Below are 22,448 nucleotides of genomic sequence, written 5' to 3'. Positions count from 1 at the left end.
AATGTCCCAAGTTTATGCAAATGTCATACATTTATAATAACACATCTGTCTTTCCATACTTGGGATTGTTTTGTGTGTGTGTGTGTGTGTGTGTGTGTGGCGGGAGGTCATCCTCAGAGGGGTTTTACAGGCTGCCAGCTGTGTCATGGTGTTAGGGTGAACTCTAGCCCTGAGGAAGAGGAGGAGGTGGGGGAGGAAGAGCAGGATGAGAGATCGGGTTTATGGAGCGCTGGGGTCGAACGGCTGCTACCACTGGAACGGTTACATAACTCAAAGGGAGAGAGATGAGGGAGTGGAGAGAGACGCGTCTGCCTGCTGCTCATCGCATGGCCCTAACAGAGAGAGAGAGACACACAGAAAGAGAGAAACAGAGGGGTGTATGGTGGAAAGAGAAATGGGTCATTCAATGTAATTTCAGCAAGCCTTGTCACCCACCACTGCAGATTGCTCTGAAATTGTTTCTGTAGCTAGAAAAAGATAAGATTAGCATTCCTGTGACATTATTTAATATAACATTTGATCTCTGAGAAATTAAGCTAATTGTTTGCACCCAAATTGGCCATTTTTAATGTACAGTATTCATATAAAATAAAATAAATATTGTACCTAACATCCGATTAGGACCATAATTCTTCTTAACAATTAGTAAGACCTGAGGAATCCAATAAAATGATCAATAGCTATCCACAGATACCCCACGCCAATCTCACCCCAACAACCAGTATACAGTATCAGTTCTCTTTGTCTGACAATGTGGAGCTGCCGCTTGGAGTATTGCTTCTTCAACCTTTAATGTATTCCCTGTGAATCTGGTGATGGTATCAACTCCTAAATATGTGGGAACTGCACTATTTTTTTTTAGCAGCATCATGGTGAAGCACTTTACAATTGTGACTCACCACCTGACTTCGGTCTTATGTAGCAAAATGTGAAATTGTGTTTTTTTTTTTACATTGGATAAAAGTAGACTCAGAGCTACAAAATGGTATATCATACACTGCATTTGAAGAACAATGGGAAAGTAATTCTGCTTTGAAAGTTGATCAACTTGAAAAACTCACTTTTGAGAAAATAGCCTTTGAATGTTTTGGTATCTAGTGAAGAGCTCTTCTTTGTCTAAACCCATTCAGCATCGTTCACACCCTCTTAAGCTTTAGCCCCACCCATCTCGTTTCGCTCTCGGAGCGCACACTTGACGCTCTGGCAAATTATTTGTTTACCTCTAAATAACATGAAAACAGCCTAACCAGCTCTGCTGGCAACAATTTAATTATGCTTTTTTACAGACATTTACTGACACCGGCCATATTCAACATGTGTTGTACACACGTCACGTAACGTTAGCTAACGAGCCAGCCAGCTAACGTTAGCTAGTTAAACAACAATGAACAAAGTGCAAACACTGCCTAACATTAGGCTCTAACTAGAAAAGCAAACAGCTCTGGGAAACTAATTATAACCTCTGCTAGGGAGCCAGCCAGCTAAAGTTAGCTAGCTAGCCAACAGTACACTTCAGCTTACGACATATAGCTAGCTAGCTACAGTTGAAGTCAGAAGTTTACATACACCTTAACCAAATACATCTAAACTCAGTTTTTCACTATTCCTGACATTTAATCCTAGTAAGAATTCCCTGTCTTAGGTCAGTTAGAATCACCACTTTATTTTAAGAATGTGAAATGTCAGAATAATAGTAGAGAGAAAATATTTATTTCAGCTTTTATTTCATTCATCACATTCCCAGTGGGTCAGAAGTTTACATACACTCAATTAGTATTTGGTAGCATTGCCTTTAAATTGTTTAACTTGGGTCAAATGTTTCAGGGAGCCTTCCACAAGCTTCTCACCATAAGGTTAATTTTTGGTGAATTTTTGGCCCATTCTTCCTGACAGAGCTGGTGTAGTAACTGAGTCAGGTTTGTAGGCCTCCTTGCTTGCACACACCTTTTCAGTTCTGCCCACAAATTTTCTATGGGATTGAGGTCAGGGCTTTGTGATGGCCACTCCAATACCTTGACTTTGTTGTCCTTAAGCCATTTTGCCACAACCTTGGAAGTATGCTTGCGGTCATTGTCCATTTGGAAGACCCATTTGCGACCAAGCTTTAAATGTCTTACTCACATCGGCCATGGAGAACGAGAGCCCACAGTCCTTGGAAGCGGGCCGTGTCAGTGGCATGGTGTTATCCTCAAAGCAGGTGAAGAATGTGTTTAGCTTATCTGGGAGCAAGACGTCGGTGTCCGTGACGTGGCTGGTTTTCCCTTTGTAATCTGTGATTGTCTGTAGACCCTGCCACATACAGTACCAGTGAAAAGTTTGGACACACCTACTCATTCAAGGATTTTTCTTTATTTTTACTATTTTCCACTTTCTACATTGTAATCTGATTTGCCGAAGGGAGGGCGGTGGAGGGCCTTGTAGGTATCTCGAAAAGGCAAGTAGCAGTGATCTAGTGTTTTCACTTAACGAGTACCACAGTGTCACGTCCTGACCAGTGAAAAGGGTCATTTGCCATAGTAGAATGGTCAGGGCGTGGCAGGGGGGTTGTTTTGTGTGTTTTGGGTTTTTTTTGGTTCAAGGGGAATTTGTTCTAGTTTTCATTTTCTATGCTTCGTTTTCCATGTTTGGTCGAGTATGGTTTCCAATCAGAGGCAGGTGTCTTTCGTTGTCTCTGATTGGAAGCCATACTTAGGCTGCCTGTTTTCCTTTGGGTTTTGTGGGTTGTTGTTTTCTGTTTAGTATGTTAGGATACCTGGCAGAACTGTTTGGCTGTCGTTTGTTTTTCTTTGTGAAGTGCTTTTTTCATTCAAAAAATAAAAGATGAGCACTCAACACGCTGCGCCTTGGTCTGTTCACTACGACGCATGTGACAGAACCACCCACCAAAAGAAGACCAAGCAGCGTGGGAGGAGGTACGTGGAGTCATGGACCTGAGAGGAAATCCTGGATGGGGCAGGACCGTGGACAAGGCCGGGAGACTATCGCCGCCCGCCGGAGGAGATAGAGGCAGCGAAGGCGGAACGGCGTTACTGGGAGGAACGGCTGGAACGGCAAGAGGAGGCTGAGAGGCAGCCCCCCCAAAAATATTTTTTGGGGGGGGCATACGGGGAGTTTGGCTAGGTCAGGAGGGAGCCCTGACCTAACTTCCCGGGCGTATAGGAGAGAGCCGTGGAGCAAACCGGAGCTAGTTAAAGAGTCAAGCGCTGAGTTCGACGCAAGATTCCGGGAAATGGTACTGGCGGAAAGGGCACTGCGGAGCGTGCGTGCAGAGGGGCGAGAAATGCATTACGGTGTGATGCACACTATGTCGCCCATCCTCACGCACAGTCCGTTGCGGTCAGTACGGGCTCCGCAGCGTTGCCAAGCGAGAGTTGGCCGGCAGCCAGGAAGAAGTGCGCCGGCTCAATGCATCTGGCCTCCAGTGCTTCTCCTCGGCCCAGTTTATCCTGCGCCTGCTCTACGCACGACAGCCCTCATTCCCCAGCACAGCCCAGTTCGCCCTGTGCCAGCGCTCCACCCGTGCCGGGCTACAGTGACCAGCCAGGACGGGGTGTGCCAGCACTGAGCTCCAGACCTCCGGTGCGCCTCCACGGCCCTGTGTGCCTTGTGCCTGCTCTGCGCACCCAGTCTCCTGTGCGCCTCCCCAGTCTGGTGAGACCGGTTCCAGCCCCCCGTAGGAAGCCTCCAGGGATGATCCATGGCACAAAGCCTCCAGTGATGATCCATGGCACGAAGCCTCCAGTGATGATCCATGGCCCGGAGCCTGTAGGGATGATCCATGGCAAGAAGCCTCCAGTGATGATCCATGGCACAAAGCCTCCAGTGATGATCCAAGGCACGGAACCTACAGTGACGCCCCTCAGGCCAGAGCCTCCGGCTACGCTCCTCAGCCCGGAGCCTCCAGCTACACCCCTCAGCCCGGAGCCTCCAGCGACGCCCCTCAGCCCGGGGCCTCCAGCGACGCCCCTCAGCCCGGGGCCTCCAGCGACGCCCCTCAGCCCGGGGCCTCCAGCGACGTCCCTCAGCCCGGGGCCTCCAGCGACGCCTCTCAGCCCAGGGTCTTCAACGATGGTCTGCAGCCCAGAGCCTCCGGCGGTGGTCGGCAGCGCAGAACAGGGGCTACGCCCAGAGCCACCTCCGTAGCTGGAGGATTGGCGGAAGGGCTTGGGGTGTAGCACAGGAACCGTCGTAGACGGTGGCCACCCTCCCTTCCCTCCCTGTAGGTTTGGGGTTGTTTTTGTGGGGTTTTGTTCGGGGTACAGTCGGGGTCTGCACCTGCGGGGGGGGGGGGGTACTGTCACGTCCTGACCAGTGAAAAGGGTCATTTGCCATAGTAGAATGGTCAGGGCGTGGCAGGGGGGGTTGTTTTGTGTGTGTTGGGATTTTTTGGTTCAAGGGGAATTTGTTCTAGTTTTCATTTGGTATCTTTCGTTGTCTCTGATTGGAAGCCATACTTAGGCAGCCTGTTTTCCTTTGGGTTTTGTGGGTGGTTGTTTTCTGTTTAGTATGTTTGGATACCTGACAGAACTGTTTGGCTGTCGTTTGTTTTTCTTTGTGAAGTGCTTTTTTCATAAAAAAAATAAAAGATGAGCACTCAACACGCTGCGCCTTGGTCTGTTCACTACGTGACACACTGTCAATGTGTTGATCAAACTTCGCTAGCGTTTTCCTCAAATTTGCTTTGTTAAAATCCACAGCTACAATAAATGCGGCCTCAGAATATGTGGTTTGCATAAAGTCCAGTGTAGTTCCTTGAGGGTCGTCGTTGTATTGACTTGAGGGGAATATACACTGCTGTGACTATAACCGGAGAGAATTATCTTGGGAGGTAATACGGTTACCATTTAATTGTGGGGTATTCTAGGTCGGGTGAACAAAAGGACTTGAGTTTCTGTATGTTGCCACAATCATGCCATGAGATGTTAATCATGAAGCATACGCCCCCGCCGTTCTTCTTCCCGAAGAGTTCTTTATTCCTGTCTGCACGATGAACTGAGAACCAAATATGTTACAGTCCCTGTCCCTCGCCCTGAGCTCATCTACTTTATTGTCCAGAGACTGAACATTAGCTAGTAATATACTCAGGAACCGTTGGATGGTGTGCCCGCCTCCTGAGTCGGACTAGTAGTCCACTTCGAATACCTCTTCTCCGCCGGCGGTGATTCGGAGCAGCCTCTGGAATAAGTTCAATTGCCCTGGGGGGTACGAACAAAGGATCCAATTTGGGAAAGTCGTATTCCTGTTCGTAATGCAAATGCGTTAGCGCCGTTCTGATATCCAAAACTTATTTCCGGCTGTATGTAATAACATAACGCAAAAAACATTCTGGGTTAATAATGTAAGAAATAATACACAAAAAAACATAAGACTTCAAAGTTGCTTAGGAGCTAGAAGCCAAGCTGCCGTGTCTGTCGGCGCTGTTTTACATAAGGGAATAATATGCAGACCTAAGCTTGTCCCCTACCTTCCCGCCTTTGGGACAAACACTCCGATTGTTAGGGCGGAGACATGAGCATCTTGTAATTATATACAGATCTCTGGTTTCAGCCTCTTGTGAATTGTAAAGGGAAGTTGGTGGTTGCACAGTTAACTGTTAGGATGCGGGATTTCCCTAAAGTAATTATATAATTACTTCTGTCTGAATAAAATCATTCAAAATTCTTCACCAGGGACCATGACAGGCACAGAGAACCATTAGTTTACTTAAAAATGTTTTGCTGTGGATTGTTTCAAATCACAAGTGTGTTTGGGAAGCTAGCTATTTGAGTAGTGTGCGTGGCAATAGGTGTATCTGATTGAGTCGCGGCTGTGGGTAAAAAGCTTCGAAAATATGTGTGAAAAATAATGTGTCTTGAGTATAAAATGTTGCATCAAGAAGGGGAGGGGAGAGGGGCGAAGATATGGTGCGTCTCTCTCCAGAATGCATGCATACAGTGCCTTCGGAAAGTATTCATACCCCTTCACTTTTTCCTCATTTTTTTTTTACCTTACAGCCTTAATTTAAAATGGGTTAAATAATTTTTTTAAACCCTCAGCAATCGACACACAATACTCCATAATGAAAAAGCGAAAACAGTTTTCTAGGAATGTTTGCAAATGTATATAAAAAACAGTATTATTCAGCACCTTTGCTGACTCGAAATTGAGCTCAGGTGCATCTTGTTTCCATTGATCATCCTTGAGATGTTTCTACAACTTGACTGGAGTCCACCTGTGGTAAATTCAATTGATTGGACATGATTTGGAAAGGCACAAACCTGTCTTATATAAGGTCCCACAGTTGACAGTGCATGTCAGAGCAAAAACCAAGCCATGAGGTCGACAAAATTGTCCGTAGAGCTCCGAGACAGGATTGTGTCGAGGCACAGATCTGGGGAAAGGTAGCATTTTTGCAGCGTTGAAGGTCCCCAAGAACACAGTGTCATCCCTCATTCTGAAATGGAAGATGTTTGTAACCACCAAGACTCTTCCTAGACCTTGCTGCCCGGCCAAACTGAGCAATTTGGGGAGAAGGGCCTTGGTCAGGGAGGTGACCAAGAACCCGATGATCACTGACAGAGCTCTAGAGTTCCTCTGTCGAGATGGGAGAACATTCCAGAAGGACAGCCATCTATGCAGCACTCCACGAATCAAGCCTTTATGGGAGAGTGGCCAGACAGAAGCCACTCCTCAGAAAAAGGCACATGACAGCCCGCTTGGAGTTTGCCAAAAGGCACCTAAAGACTCTCAGACCATGAGATACAAGATTGTCTGATGAAACCAAGATTGAACACTTTGGACTTAATGCCAAGAGCCAAAGATGAATGGAGCAAAGTACAGAGAGATCCTTGATGAAGACCTGCTCCAGAGCGCTCAGGACCTCAGACTGGGGCAAAGGTTCACTTTCCAACAGGACAAAGACCCTAAGCACACAGCCAAGACAACGCAGAAGAGGCTTCGGGCCCAGCCAGAGACCAGACTTGAACCCGATCGAACATCTCTGGAGAGACCTTAAAATATTTGTGCAGCAACGCTCCCCATCCAATCTGACAGAGTTTGAGAGGATCTGCCGAGAAGAATTGGAGAAACTCCCCAAATAATGGTGTGCCAAGCTTGTAGCGTCATACCCAAGAATATTCGATGCTGTAATCGCTGCTAAAGGTGCTTCAACAAAGTACTGAGTAAAGAGTCTGAATACTTATGTAAATGTGATATTTCAGTTTTTATTTTGTATAAATTAGATAGAATTTCTAAAAGCCAGTTTTTGCATTGTCATTATGGGGTATTGTGTGTAGATTGATGAGGGGCAAAAAATATTTTATCAATTTTAGAATAATGCTGTAATGTAACAATGTGGAAAAAGTCAAGTGGTCTGAATATGTTCCGAAGACACTGTATGTAGGAATTGTCTTAACTTACTATGTACACCACAAATGTTTTCTTCGCCTCACACAAGTCAACGAAGTCTGTTTTTTAACATCCATTGCAAATGATAGTTCTCCAGTAGTTCCAACGCTCCCGCCCTCGATAATCACAAAGCCGTGTGAAAGAGCAAAATATCATGATATGATGAGCCCATATATCTAGTGGAAACATCTTTAAAAAAAACATATTTTCTTCCCGAGCTCCCTTGTGCAGGAATCTCTGAGGGCCTTGAATAGGCTAGTAGATATAATGTTGCAAGTTCGCTGCCAACCGCTTCAGGCCTGACAGATAGAAAGGGAAGCAGACAGGTGGAATACAGAGATGAATGTGATTGAAAGGACTGGAAATTATCAATAAAGAGTTGCATCATGCAGCCCTTATGTTTTGATTTCTAAGAGATTCCCAGGTTTATAGGCCTTTCACAACTAAATAAATAATGGATTTTATTGTGATGGCTACATTAAATGGATTTGTGTTTTTAAAATGTAGATGTTCCGAAGTTGTGCTGAACCTGTTTATGCCATTTACCGTCTGACATAATTTCATGACCACCACAACCCTTAATGTCAATATTGTGATTTAGATATGAATTGAAATAATTGTGTAGCAGTAACACGCACACATATGCGCGCACACAACATTGCGTCTTTGTCTATCTTACGCATAGAACCTCCTCAAATACAAACATTTCCTACTCTTGCATGGGCCAGTGGTGAGAGAGCTGTGACACACTGACATTCGTGAATGCCTCACGCAAATTCACTTACACACTCTGTCCTACACATACAGTATGTTCTCTTCCACCCCCAACTCAACCTCCAGCACACAACACCTTCATTGGCATACTTGGGGGGGAAAAATAGGGATGCAAATTTCGTTACATTTTTCTGCCAACTAACTGACCATCATTAACCGGTCAACAAACGGTAAATGTTTTTCCAAACATTCAAATGACATGACCAATAGAAAATACTATCAGAGATATGTATTTAATGACGAGATGCTTGTTTCCACCCAGGCGACAAGCTTAGGCCTAAAATAAGCCCATAAAACACATTGGACTTATTTTGGACAGATTTTGTAGAGAGTAAAAGCTCTCGCTTCGCCTCTTCCTCTCTGATACTATGCACGCATACAAGGACTGGACATTCTTTTCATTAAGAGTTTAATGGAAACATACAACAATGGAAAGTCTATCATCTTACAGTCCAAAAAAAAAGTCAAGTCTGGTTGCATCACTGCCTGGTATGGCAACTGCTCGGCCTCCGACCGCAAAGCACTACAGAGGGTAGTGCGTACGGCCCAGTACATCACTGGGGCCAAGCTTCCTGCCATCCAGGACCTCTATACCATCTATACCAGGCGGTGTCAGAGGAAGGCCCTAAAAATTGTCAAAGAATCCAGCCACCCTAGTCATAGACTGTTCTCTCTGCTACCGCACGGCAAGCGGTACCGGATTGCCAAGTCTAGGTCCAAAATGCTTGTTAACAGCTTCTACCCCAAGCCATAAGACTCCTGAACAGCTAACAGTACATATGGCAACCCAAACTATTTGCGTTGTACCCCCCCTCCTCTTTTACGCTGCTGCTACTCTCTGTTTATTATCTATGCATAGTCACTTTAACTCTACCTACATGTACATATTACCTCAATTACCTCGACTAACCGGTGCCCTCGCACATTGACTCTGTACCGTCACCCCCCTGTATATAGCCTCGCTATTGTTATTTTACTGCTGCTCTTGAATTATTTGTTACTTTTATTTTGTAAGGGCTTGTAAATAAGCATTTCACTGTAAGCATTTCACTACACCTGTTGTATTCGGCGCATGTGACAAATAACATTTGATTTGATATTGCGATCTCCCTCTTTCCCTCCTATTTTTCCATGTACAACTCTCAGAGAGAGCTGTTGTTGGTCCACTCCTCTTGCAGCTGCTTTGGCCATTACCTGAAGAACTGTTACATAAGGATAAGTTATAGTAACTTTTATGACTCCCTCTATTGCGATACTACCTGACTGACTCACGTAAACCCACGTGCCTCACTGTGTGTCTTAGATAGACAGAGGAAAAGAACTAGGGATGGAGCACAGATAAGGCCTTGCGTAGTCAGCCACTACTCACTCAGTTCCCTCGGAGTCTCTCAGGCTTGGCTCACTCTCTCCCCTACTCGCATAGACTAAGGTAGGTTGTACAGTACAATTTGTTTTGGCCCTGCACCTGAACACCTGCTGCTCAGTGGCTTTGGCAGCTCTAGGACTTCAATGGACGTGGAATATTCCAAAGGGAACATGTTGTTTTTTTGTGGCTTTTAAGCAAGCCCTGACATTGTTTGTTTAGGCCTGTAACAATATAGTCTCGATCTGTAGCAACTGCGACATACAATGTATGAGAGGAGCAGGAGTTGGTGGGAATGAGTGGAGGTGTGGGTGGGTGGGTGGGGGGGGGCAGCGGAATTGCCGCTGTCCATCGTCTCATGTGTCCGATGAATGGGTGCCATTTTTTTGCCTCTACTGTGTGTCCCTGCAGGGACGAAGTGCTACACCGCCGGCATTTATGTCAATGGAATAATAATAAGCCTATGAATCTTTCAAACGGCCTATTTATGGGACCATGGCTTGTTCAGAGTGGTAGGACAGGATTGCAGGTTTGGTCTGCCCATATCGGCTGTATCAATATCACCTGGGGGGGGGGGGGGGGGGTGTGTCTTTCATGAGTGCCCCTCAGCAGATGGGATCATCATTCACTCCTCCAAAAATAAAATCTGCCACTGGGGCTGTGCTCTGGTTTATATAGTTGCCTCTTGTTCTCTCCCTCTTTCTCTCCTTCTGTTATGACATAAATAGCCACTCAGTTTTTTATTTCTCTGCCCCCGTACCATGTGTTCACTCTGGAGGAGTTTGGCAGGAGCTGCTCATTAATGGTCAGTACGGACTCGGGCTTCTAGCCTTGGCCAAGCTTTTCTGTTGGTGATTGATTTAGGAGCTACCCTGCCCATTGTCTTGGCCAAAAGCTGTTCAGTATTGTTCCGTTTGTACCTGAATCCTTCACTCAAAGACATGCTCCGGAACTTTGGTGACTAGTAAGTCTTTTTTTAAACATTCCGCTTTGGTATGGATGTGTCAATGTGTAGTTCTATATTCTATGACCAGAATTACTTTCTAACCCCCGCTCTCTCCTTCTCCCTCTCCCTCTCTCTCCCAGGGCCCTCTCCATGGATATAGACACAGACTATGAGCGGCCCAATGTGGAAACCATTAAATGTGTTGTGGTAGGGGACAACGCGGTGGGCAAGACGAGGCTCATCTGTGCCCGCGCCTGCAATGCCACCCTCACACAGTACCAGCTGCTCGCCACCCACGTGCCAACTGTCTGGGCCATTGACCAGTACCGTGTGTGCCAGGAGGTGGGCATGGACCCACGCTACACACACACACACACACACACACACACACACACACACACACACACACACACACACACACACACCGGCACAGCCTGAAAATAATTGTCTCGTGGTGTGGTGTGTGCCTCTCCGTCTAGGTGTTGGAGAGGTCACGGGATGTTGTGGATGAGGTCAGTGTGTCCCTGAGACTATGGGACACCTTCGGTGACCATCACAAAGACAGACGCTTCGCGTATGGCAGGTGAGGAATCACACAAACATGCACACACTCACTCACTGAGAGGCCGTGGCTACTTTCGGGTCAGGGTACTTGTTGTCCAGACAGATTTTGGTAACTGACCTAATAATTTAACCTGCCTGGCTATAATGCAAACCCCTACAATGCAACACCCCCTCTCCAGTGTCTAAGGCCATGTCATTGTAAAGGATTGACAATATTTAATTTGGCTAAAATCTACCCAAATTCCCCACCGTTCACCTCAGGAGACTGAGATGTGGCTTTTGGGCTGAAGCGCACACACACACACACACACACACACACACACACACACACACACTAACACACGCACTGTCACACGTGGTCATGGTGGCTGATATGTGCGCACTGAAAGCTAAATACAGTATCAACAAGATCTCATAGTTTCCCTTCGAAATTCAACGTATTATGGATGAACTTCTATTTGTGACGCATTAATTCTGCCTGGTTACAGAGTTATTTACGCGTGGCTACAGGGTTAAAACAGAAACAACTCAAAGGTTAGCAGTTTAGGCATTCATTCCAAATGGTTAAGGTTAGGGCTGTGGTTTGGGGAGGCTGGCCAACCTCATACCATAAGTATGACATAGCCTAATAGCTACAAAAGTCTCACGTTGCCATACCTCCAAAATCACGTCGTTTTCGCATTAGGGAAGTCTGGTTCGCGTTAAGGCTACTAGGAAGGTTACTATAAATACATTTTCGCTAAGGGCAGCTGTTTAACTGGTTAAACAAAGGTTAGCCATGTGAAGGCAAAAATGTATGCCCAAGTCAAGAAAGCTTACCAGCACTTGCCGCACTGGCCGCCTATTTGTGGGTGCTTTTCAAAGCCTATGTCAAACACTCCAGTGAGTGTAATTGGCTCCATGACTGTAATTTGCTCAATACTAGGGGTTGATAACTAAAGTTGAGATCATTAGAAAGGAGATATTCTTCTATTTTCTACTGTAGGTAGGTAATTCAAAATGAGTATACTCTGTTGTTGCTAGCGATATTCATTAAAACTTTTATAACTTTATTTCTTGATATATATACAGTGAAGTCGGATTTGTACATACACTTAGGTTGGAGTCATTTAAAACTCGTTTTTCAGCCACTCCACAAATTTCTTGTTAATTAACAAACTATAGTTTTGGCAAGTCAGTTAGGACATCCACTTTGTGCATGACACAAGTAATTTTTCCAACAATTGTTCACAGACAGATTATTTGATTTATAATTCACTGTATCACAATTCTAGTGGGTCAGAAGTTTACTGTGTTGACTGTGCCTTTAAACAGCTTGGAAAATTCCAGAAAATGATGCCATACCTTCAAACTCAGTGCCTCTTTGCTTGACATCATGGGAAAATCAAAAGAAATCAGCCAAGACCTCAGAATTTGTTTTTGTAGACATCTGGTTCATCCTTGGGAGCAATTTCCAAACGCCTGAAGGTACCACGTTCATCTGTACAAAGAATAGTACGCAAGTATAAACACCAATGGACCATGCAGCCGTTATCCCGCTCAGAAAGGAGACGCGTTCTGTCTCCTAGATATGAACGTACTGTTCGACTTCCGCCGAAGTCGGCTCCTCTCCTTGTTCGGGCGGCATTCGGCGGTCGACGTCACCGGATTTCTAGCCATCGCCGCTCCATTTTTTTCATTGTTCCATTTGTTTTGTCTTGTTCCCTGCACACCTGGTTTACATTCCCTAATCACACTGCATGTATTTATTCGTCTGTTCCCCCCCATGTCTTTGTGTGAAATTGTTTTTGTTACGTGTTTCGCGCCAGGCTGGTTTTCCCCCTGTATTCCGTGGTATTTCATGAAGGATGTTACATTGTTAAACATTTGCTTATTTATGTGACTGTTTCGCGCCTTGCACTTTTTACCTTTGGCTGGAGGCTTTGACGCAGTGGCGTCTGTCTGTTTTATTGCCTCTGCCTAAATAAAGTGTACGCCTGTTCACAACTCTCTGCTCTCCTGCACCTGACTTCTCCACCAGTAGCGCACAACCTTGACACGTACTTTGGTGTGAAAAGTGCAAATGAATCCCAGAACCACAGCAAAGGACCTTGTGAAGATGCTGGAGGAAACAGGTACAAAAGTATCTATACCCACAGTGAAACGAGTCCTATATCAACATAACCTGAAAGGCCGCTCAGCAAGGAAGAAGCCACTGCTCCAAAACCACCATAAAAAAGCCCGACTACAGTTTGCAACTCCATATGGGGACAAAGATGATACTTTTTGGAGAAATGTCCTCTGGTCTGATGAAACAAAAATAGAACTGTTTGGCCATAATGACCATTGTTATGCTTGGAGGAAAAAGGGGAAGGCTTGCAAGCCGAAGAACACCATCCAAACCGTGAAGCACAGGGGTGGCAGCATCATGTTGTGAGGGTGCTTTGCTGCAGGAGGGACTGGTGCACTTCACAAAATAGATGGCATCATGAGGCATGAAAATAATGTGGATATATTGAAGCAACATCTCAAGACATCAGTCAGGAAGGTAAAGCTTGGTCGCAAATGGGTCTTCCAAATGGACAATGACCCCAAGCATATTTCCAAAGTTGTGGCAAAATGGCTTAAGGACAACAAGGTCAAGGTATTGGAGTGGTCATCACAAAGCCCTGACCTCAATCCTATAGAAAGTTTGTGGGCAGAACTGAAAAAGCGGGTGCGAGCAAGGCCTACAAACCTGACTCAGTGACAACAGCTCTGTTGTGGGAAGCTTGTGGAAGGCTACCCGAAACGTTTGACCCAAGTTTAACAATTTAAAGGCAATGCTACCAAATACTAATTGAGTGTATGTAAACTTCTGACCCACTGGGAATGTGATGAAAGAAATAAAAGCTGAAATAAATCATTCTCTACTATTATCTGACATTTCACATTCTTAAAGTAACGTGGTGATCCTAACTGACCTAAGACAGGGAATTATAACAAGGATTATATGTCATACAGTTGAAGTCGGAAGTTTACATGCACCTTAGCCAAATACATTTAAACTCAGTTTTTCACAATTCCTGACATTTAATCCTAGTAAAAATTCCCTGTCTTAGGTCAGTTAGGATCACCACTTTATTTTAAGAATGTGAAATGTCAGAATAATAGTAGACAATGATTTATTTCAGCTTTTATTTTTTTCATCACATTCCCAGTGGGTCAGAAGTTTACTTTGCTCCTAAGGATGAACCAGACTTGTGGAGGTCTAAAAAAAAAATCTGAGGTCTTTTGATTTCCCCATGATGTCAATCAAAGAGGCACTGAGTTAGAAAGTAGTCATTGAAATACATCCACTGGTACAACTCCAATTGACTCAAATGATGTCAATTAGCCTATCGGAAGCTTCTAAAGCCATGACATAATTTTCTGCAATTTTCCAAGCTGTTTAAAGGCACAGTCAACTTAGTGTATGTAAACTTCTGACCCACTGGAATTGTGATACAGTGAAATAATCTGTTTGTCAACAATTGTTGGAAAAATTACTTGTGTCCTAACCGACTTGCCAAAACTATAGTTTGTTAACAAGAATTTTGTTGAGTGGTTGAAAAATGAGTTTTAATGACTCCAACCTAAGTGTATGTAAACTTCCGACTTCAACTGTACATACATACATACATACATACATACATACATACATACATACATACATACATACATACATACATACATACATACATACATACATTACCAGTCACAAGTTTGGACACACCTACTCATTCCAGTGCTGGGTATTTTTATATGCCAAGGAAGACGTACATGTATATTGACTCTCCTCTATCAGACAGACATGATGGGATCATCTCTATCCCTCTCACCCAGACCTTTCAGACATAGCACTGATCCTCACCCAGCCAGCTAGCAGGACTTAATCCACACACACACACACACACACACACACACACACTGGATGTTTTGAGTGACAGAGTGTGCATGCGTGAGCGGTTGTGTGTGTGCATGTGTGTGTGTGTGTGTGTGTGTGTGTGTGTGTGGCTCTGTGCCTTTTCAAATTGTCAGTGACTCATTGTCTGTGTGTGCTCAGCCAGCCTGCAGTCAGCTGATAGCACAGTGCCAGCTCAGCTGTTCTCTGCCTGCCCGTCTGTGCCCGTCTGTTTGGGCGTTGTGGGGCTCAACATCTTACCCTAAACCCGCTATCAGATAGCCATGCCACCCTATGCAAGCACCCTTATTTTTATTTTATTTTTGTATTATTTATTTCACCTTTATTTAACCAGGTAGGCTAGTTGAGAACAAGTTCTCATTTACAACTGCGACCTGGCCAAGATAAAGCAAAGCAGTGCGACACAAACAGCAACACAGAGTTACACATGGAATAAACAAACATACAGTCAATAACACAATAGAAATGTCTATATACAGTGTGTTCAAATGAGGTAGGATAAGGGAAGTAAGGCAATAAACAGGCCATAGTGGCGAAATAATTACAATTTAGCAATTAAACACAGGAGTGATAGATGTGTAGAAGATGAATGTGCAAGTAAAGATACTGGGGTGCAAAGGAGCAAAAAAAGTAAAAAATAACAGTATGGGGATGAGGTAGCTGGATGGGCTATTTACAGATGGGCTATGTACAGGTGCAGTGATCTGTAAGCTGCTCTGACAGCTGATGCTTAAAGTTACTAAGGGAGATATGAATCTCCAGCTTCAGAGATTTTTGCAATTCGTTCCAGTCATTGGCAGCAGAGAACTGGAATGAAAGGCGGCCAAAGGAGGAATTGGCTTTGGGGGTGACCAGTGAAATATACCTGCAGGAGCACGTGTTACTGGTGGGTGCTGCTATGGTGACCAGTGAGCTGAGATAAGGCGGGGCTTTACCTAGCAAAGACTTATAGATGACCTTGAGCCAGTGTGTTTGGCGATGAATATGAAGCAAGGGCCAGCCAATTAGAGCATACAGGTCGAGGTGGGTAGTATATGGGGCTTTGGTGACAAAATGGATGGCACTGTGATAGACTGCGTCCAATTTGCTGAGTAGAGTGTTGGAGGGTATTTTGTAAATGACATCGCCGAAGTCAAGGATCGGCAGGATAGTCAGTTTTACCAGGGTATGTTTGGCAGCATGAGTGAAGGAGGCTTTGTTGTGAAATAGGAAGCCGATTCTAGATATAATTTTGGATTGGAGATGTTTAATGTGAGTCTGGAAGGAGAGTTTACAGTCTAACCAGCCACCTAGGTATTTGTAGTTGTCCACATATTCTAAGTCAGAACCGTCCAGAATAGTGATGCTGGACGGGTGGGCAGGTGCGGGCAGCGATCGGTTGAAGAGCATGCATTTAGTTTTACTTGCATTTAAGAGCAGTTGGAGGCCACGGAAGGAGAGTTGTAAGGCATTGAAGCTTGTCTGGAGGTTAGTTAACACAGTGGCCAAAGAAGGGCCAGAAGTATACAGAATGGTGTTGTCTGCGTAGAGATGGATCAGAGAATCACCAGCAGCAAGAGCGACGTCATTGATGTATACAGAGAAAAGAGTCGGCCCGAGAATTGAACCCTGTGGCACCCCCATAGAGACTGCCAGAGGTCCGGACAACAGGCCCTCCGATTTGACACACTGAACTCTGTCTGAGAAGTAGTTGGTGAACCAGGTGAGGCAGTCATTTGAGAAACCAAGGCTGTTGAGTCTGCCAATAAGAATGTGGTGATTGACAGAGTCGAAAGCCTTGGCCAGGTCAATAAATACAGCTGCACAGTATTGTCTCTTATCGATGGCGGTTATGATATCGTTTCAGATTTGGAGCGTGGCTGAGGTGCACCCATGACCAGCTCGGAAACCAGATTGCATAGCGTAGAAGGTGTTTCCTAGCCTCATTGCAGTAGGCAGATGGGAGGAGCTGCTCTTACTCCATGGACTTTACGGTGTCCCAGAACTTTTTGGAGTTTGTGCTACAGAATGCAAATTTCTGTTTGAAAAATCTAGCCTTTGCTTTCCTAACTGCCTGTGTATATTGGTTCCTAACTTCCCCCAATCAACTACTTATAGGCATGCTCACACTGTCCTCTCTGTGTGCAAGAGTATTTGATAGGGTTTGTTATTTGATCATAGGGCATATATATATTTACACTACCGTTCAATAGTTTGTGGTCACTTAGAAATGTCCTTGTTTTTGAAAGAAAAGTACTTTTTTCCCCCATTTAAAATAATATCAATTTGATCAGAAATACAGTGTAGACATTGTTAATGTTGTAAATGACTATTGTAGCTAGAAACGGCTGGTTTTTGGGGCGTGCTAACATAATTGCAAAAGGGTTGCTTTTCTTTCAAAAACAAGGACATTTCTAAGTGACCCCAAACTTTTGAGTGGTTGTGTATGTGTGTGTGTGTATGTGTATATATATATATATATATATATATATATATCTCAATTACTAATTTATTTATGATTTATTTGTAGACTGCTATCAAGACGTTATCAAGAAGTTAGCCTATTATTGATTTAATGCCTACAGTATGTCATTCCAAAGACTGAACACGTGAGTTATTAACCCTTATGTCACCATTATGGAGTGACATAGTGCTTGCAAGATCTCTAATAACAGTGGGAAGTGTGTGTCTGTATCTAGGGATCTCTGCTGGGTTGTGTAAACACCAAGCAGTCAGCCAGTCAGTCAGGAGTTTGAGCTCAGCCTCGCTCTATATCCTGTAAAAACACTTAACAGCCAGCTTTGGTTACATAAGGTTAGCTAGCAGCCCTGCTGACCTTTGTAGATTGACTTGACAATGACAGAGTAGGGTGAAGTTGCCCCTAGATGCTGAACTTGGGTCAGTTTTGGATTTCCCCCTCTTCCCCCACTAATGTTTGGGGGAGGGGAAGCTGATCCTAGATCTGTACCCGGGGGAAACTTCAACAAAAAACCTCCTCGTTGTTCTTATTCACGTGCAGTTGGTAAATGATTGGCCAACGGTGTCAGTGAACTATATAGACTCCCAATGTGTGCCAGTGTGTTTTGTCTTCTCCTCTCTGACTCACGTTCAGACATGGACGTATGAACATTCACACAGACAGATTCACGCAGACAGATGCAGGGATAGTCACAACCCTTACCACAAGGGCGAAGCATGTACACACCAACGTAGATTAAAGCAGTCTGAGCCATGGTAATGACACTTTGATGCTAATGGGAATTCCTGTTTGTGTATGTACTTGTGCGTACTGTGTCAATACTAGCCCTATGATGTCATGGTTTCGCACAAGATTACGTCGAACATATAGAGAAGGTGTAATTTTCCCTAGGTTACATATTGGTGGAAGTTAAGATATGGTCTATGGAACCGGTGTTATTCTGTTGCCTATTTGGCCGACTACTCTATCTAGTGTCATGACTGTCCTGATCAGGTCAGGGTACAGGAGACCACCACCCTACAGATTATCTCCCAAAACCCCAACAGAGGAGGAGAGATCTAGGGGTCTGAAGATGTGGGGGTTTTATGACACCTCATGCCCATAATACAGAGAAATTCCTTTGTCCTAACAATGGAGAACTGGCCTCAGAACCTTAAACATGCAATAAAGGAACTTTGGAACAATGGTTTCCGTCAGCCACAATGGTGGTTATGACGAAAAGTGGAATATTAAAATGTATGTAACTTTTGTAGTTGTTTTTAAAGGTTAAGAGATGACGTTATTATGAAAACATTGTACCTTTAAGAGTTTTCCCAGTATATGCCTGATGTTTATACATTGTACGCTGTTTGGAAAATATCCAAATCAAACAGAATGTTTTGATAAAGATGAAATGTGAAGTTAGTGTCTAAAATCGGATTTTTAGCCAAATCTAAGCCTTGCCCCCTTTGACTTGGTCCGCCCAGAGAATCGCCCTAAAGGCTGTTACACCCACTTCTGACCCGAGGGTATAAGACAGGAGAGTGAAGAATTAACATAGTAGACTATTGACCCCAAGCTGCAGCCAAGGTCTAACAAAGTCGACGAACCCCAAAACGAAACACAAGGTTGAAGACAAAGAAATATTTTTCTACACGAGCTACGGACGAGTAGCTGTGTCTAAGCGGGTGAATTCAAGCCGAACCACCCAGCCTCCACTCTCCATTGAATCGTGGTATCGACACCATTCGAGCCGAAGCTGTGAGCTCTGAGCTACAGAGCTGTCTGTCCTCAGAAGACCCCTTTCCGATCAAGGGTGAGGATCAGACCACTTAGCCAAGAAGGACACTGACATCGTGAGGACAACCAGAGAGTTGCGCCGGAGAAGTGCGTCATTTAGAAGCCTAAACGACCACGCGGAGCTTCCCACCTGAGAACTACAACACGTAATTACATCATTATATTCTGACCCATAAGGGCGGCAGTTCGGGGCAAGGCTAATTTTAAATAAGCATGGCTGACAAATGAACCCAAATGTATATTTCTCTCGTGTACTTCCTTTCTTTCTCTCTCTTTAAAATCCCCATTTTGGGTAACAAGCGCCATAGTGTGTTGGCCCGTTATACTAAGTCCTAATCAATAGCTAGACTGTGTTTTGTGTATGTGCATTTTTATCATCATTTTAGCTTGCTAGTAAATAAATAATCAACTAAGATTGGTGTGGTAAATTCAGTGGTAAAGCCCGGGTCCGTGCAGATTCCCGGATTATACGACTTTCAGATTATGAGACTGTAGAGGAAATTCATTAATTTAGCGACTGTTGTAATCGATATTCTGATATCCTTTGAGTTAATTTGGGAAATAGAAACTCAATCAAAACAATGTTCCCATGGTGCCCCAGGTTAATGAGTTAATAATTGCTTGATTCATTGCTTAATTCATTTAATCACGTAATTATAAACCGTTAATCATTCGATGAGCAACAGTCGTCACATTAACTAATACAACGTCACGACACTAGCTTCTTGAGCCTATCACGTTGGCTGTGCATTACTTAGTTGTTTAAACCCAGTTGACTCTGTTGACCGGTTACGTTTCAGTAAAACTTGAGCTCATACCGCGAATGTTTCATCTTCCATTATCTTTAACCCCTAAGGAAAATCGAATTAGCATAATACAAAAATCCCCATAAATATGTCAGTTTAAGCTAGAGATATCTTTTTTTGGGTTGGAAACGTCTCAATATGCTGCATCTGCCTATGTCACATTTCCGCATCGGCGGTGCAAGGTGACAGAGCTAGAGCTGTGTTTGTCAGACCATGAGACATCCCGAAAATCGGTGTTCTCACAAGTGTTTTTTTTTTTTTTTTTAATAATTTTTTTTATACTTCAAGGGGGTCTTCAAATTCAAAATCAAATAGCTAAATGATCCTTGGTATGACCTACTTAAACTTGTTTAGCCTGGGATCAAAATTAGAAAGTCTGTTTTCCTGGGACCCAAGCTTATGAAAACATGGAACTATATGTAAATATTGGTACATTTCATTGCCTACAACAAATGCAATATAGACAAATAACAATGAAATGAAATACCCATTTAATTAGCTATTCATGTTTGTTTTTCCCCCATTAAAAACACTCTTACATATCTGTCTAGGTTGGAACTGTTGCTATTAAAAACAAAGAAATAATTTTCATTCTGAAACTTGAATAAACTGATTGAAGCAAGATGCTTTTTGAGGCCTCACACAGATAGACCAGAAAACACACACGCGCACACAGTCCTAATGAGAGGTGTGTGACTGGTTGAAGTTTTCAACAAGCATGTCTATTCTGGGCTTAGTTTTTGACAGTGCAACCCTGAGGTAATGCTCAGCATTGGATCTGTTTCTGTACTTGTTTTTTAAGTATGCCAGAATCTAGAACCCTGTCTCACATAAGTATGTGGTGTCAAACTAGGTCAGAACATCTACTGCTTTCGCAGCCAGGCAGGAGACCACTTCCTGCTGTCGATCAGCAACCCAGAACTGCGTGTGTGTTTGCCTCAAAAACCATCTTGCTCCAATCAGTTTATAGCAGTTCAGAATAAAAAATATGACTTGTATTTAAACAGCAACAGTTCCAACCTAGACTTGTTTTCAACAATAATTTATACAGTAAGAAGAACAGTAGGCCTGATCATGTTTCATCTTCATCTGTACTGTTACTGTTAGGATTTCACTATCAGTCGCTAGCTAGCTTGCTTTGGCTAACGTTAGCTAGCTAGCTATTAGCTGTGTACAAGGGGATTGTTTGAAAGAGAAACTCACATCGACTACTATGAGAGATAGTACTCCCTTATTTCTGCTCATCATCACCTGACTTAGTCTTCCACTGTCGAAGCACTGTTTCCTGAAGCATTCTGCCCTGTTCTGAAAGAACTCCCTGGGTTGACCGTCATGCTGTGGATGTTTGGTCGGGACGTGTCATTTTAATTTGTTCTATTTTGAGAGACTCATTAAGCACTAACCCGCACAAAACACATTGTGGGCGCTCCTCGTTATTTCTCAAAGTGTGTATTAAACCAAGAGAGAGAAACTCATCGCTGTATTTGCGTTTCATGACAGTTGAGCTCAGTCAGAACTTGTTGCTAGCTTGAGTCCATTCGATGACAGCGGTGAGTGATGGCGAGTGGGAATGACAATTCAGTTGCCGCTTCAAAACAACTAGGAACTCGGAAATCTCCCACATACGGCTTTAGTGTGTTCAAAAATAACTGGGAACTCTGGGGGGGAGTTCCAACTGGGTCAAATCAATTTGAACGGTCATCCAACTCGGCCTCTTTCTATAGCTACGACTTTCCAACCTGAAGATCACTGAAATCATGATTTGACCTCATATTGTTCCGAGTTCCCAGTTGTCTTGAACACGGCAAGTGGCTGATGGCGCACCATCATTTGTTGCTGTACGACAGTACTGCGTAGTGATCTTCAAGAAAACTGCAGAAAAAAAGATCAGGTAAACCTCGAAGCACACAGGCACCTCCCGTCCACTCACGCAGCTGCCAAACTGAGTAGAGAAAATGCTGCTAAACAGAGAGTGCAGTTGCACTTGGCCAAATCAATTCATGAAATAATTATACATTTACTCTGACATGTCGCGACCCATACTTTAAGAAAGGCTGCCATTTAGCTTAGTAGACCCCCCACTCCTCTCCCAGCTTAGACTCTTATGGGTTAATGACCCATTAGAAAAAACATTGATCTGACCATGGTTGTTAGCCTTAGGGCTGGCCCAATTACTGTATAACTGTGTAACCAATGATTATGTAACAAACAGCTGACTGAAGACGGGACAGCGGGGCATTCCTGCAGTAACATGGAATCTTAACAACGTACTAAAACTTTGTTGCTCCGTGCTGAAATGTAGAATGTTCATTCTAATTATGTTGACTTATGAGGCTCATGCAATGGAATGTATTTTTTGTAATGTCTGAGTTGAATCAACAATATTATCAGCACATACACTTCCTCCTTTGACTTCCTGCTTTTAATTCCTGCTTCGCTCCTATAGATAC

The 22,448-nt window shown here is 44.0% G+C and overlaps 1 protein-coding gene across 3 annotated transcripts in view; it reads left to right on the top strand.

Annotated features, from left to right (window-relative positions):
- The window catches only part of LOC115199743 (rho-related BTB domain-containing protein 2), an 87,350-nt gene that overhangs the window by 31,847 nt on the left and 33,055 nt on the right, over nucleotides 1-22,448 (top strand). For 2 of the 3 annotated variants that reach the window (XM_029762138.1, XM_029762137.1), the window contains 2 exons: nucleotides 10,610-10,811; nucleotides 10,949-11,052. In XM_029762138.1, coding sequence (XP_029617998.1) covers nucleotides 10,620-10,811; nucleotides 10,949-11,052 — 296 coding nt within the window. In that variant the 5' untranslated portion in view covers nucleotides 10,610-10,619. Of the gene's footprint in view, nucleotides 1-10,123; nucleotides 10,488-10,609; nucleotides 10,812-10,948; nucleotides 11,053-22,448 lie in introns of those variants that run through there. The other variant, XM_029762139.1, reaches the window with a different exon arrangement.

The sequence above is a fragment of the Salmo trutta genome, chromosome 9, assembly GCF_901001165.1.
Source record: "Salmo trutta chromosome 9, fSalTru1.1, whole genome shotgun sequence".
In the NCBI taxonomy this organism is placed as follows: Eukaryota; Metazoa; Chordata; class Actinopteri; order Salmoniformes; family Salmonidae; genus Salmo; species Salmo trutta.
Note: the sequence above shows the minus strand (reverse complement) of the source record. Positions and strands in the feature narration are given on the sequence as shown.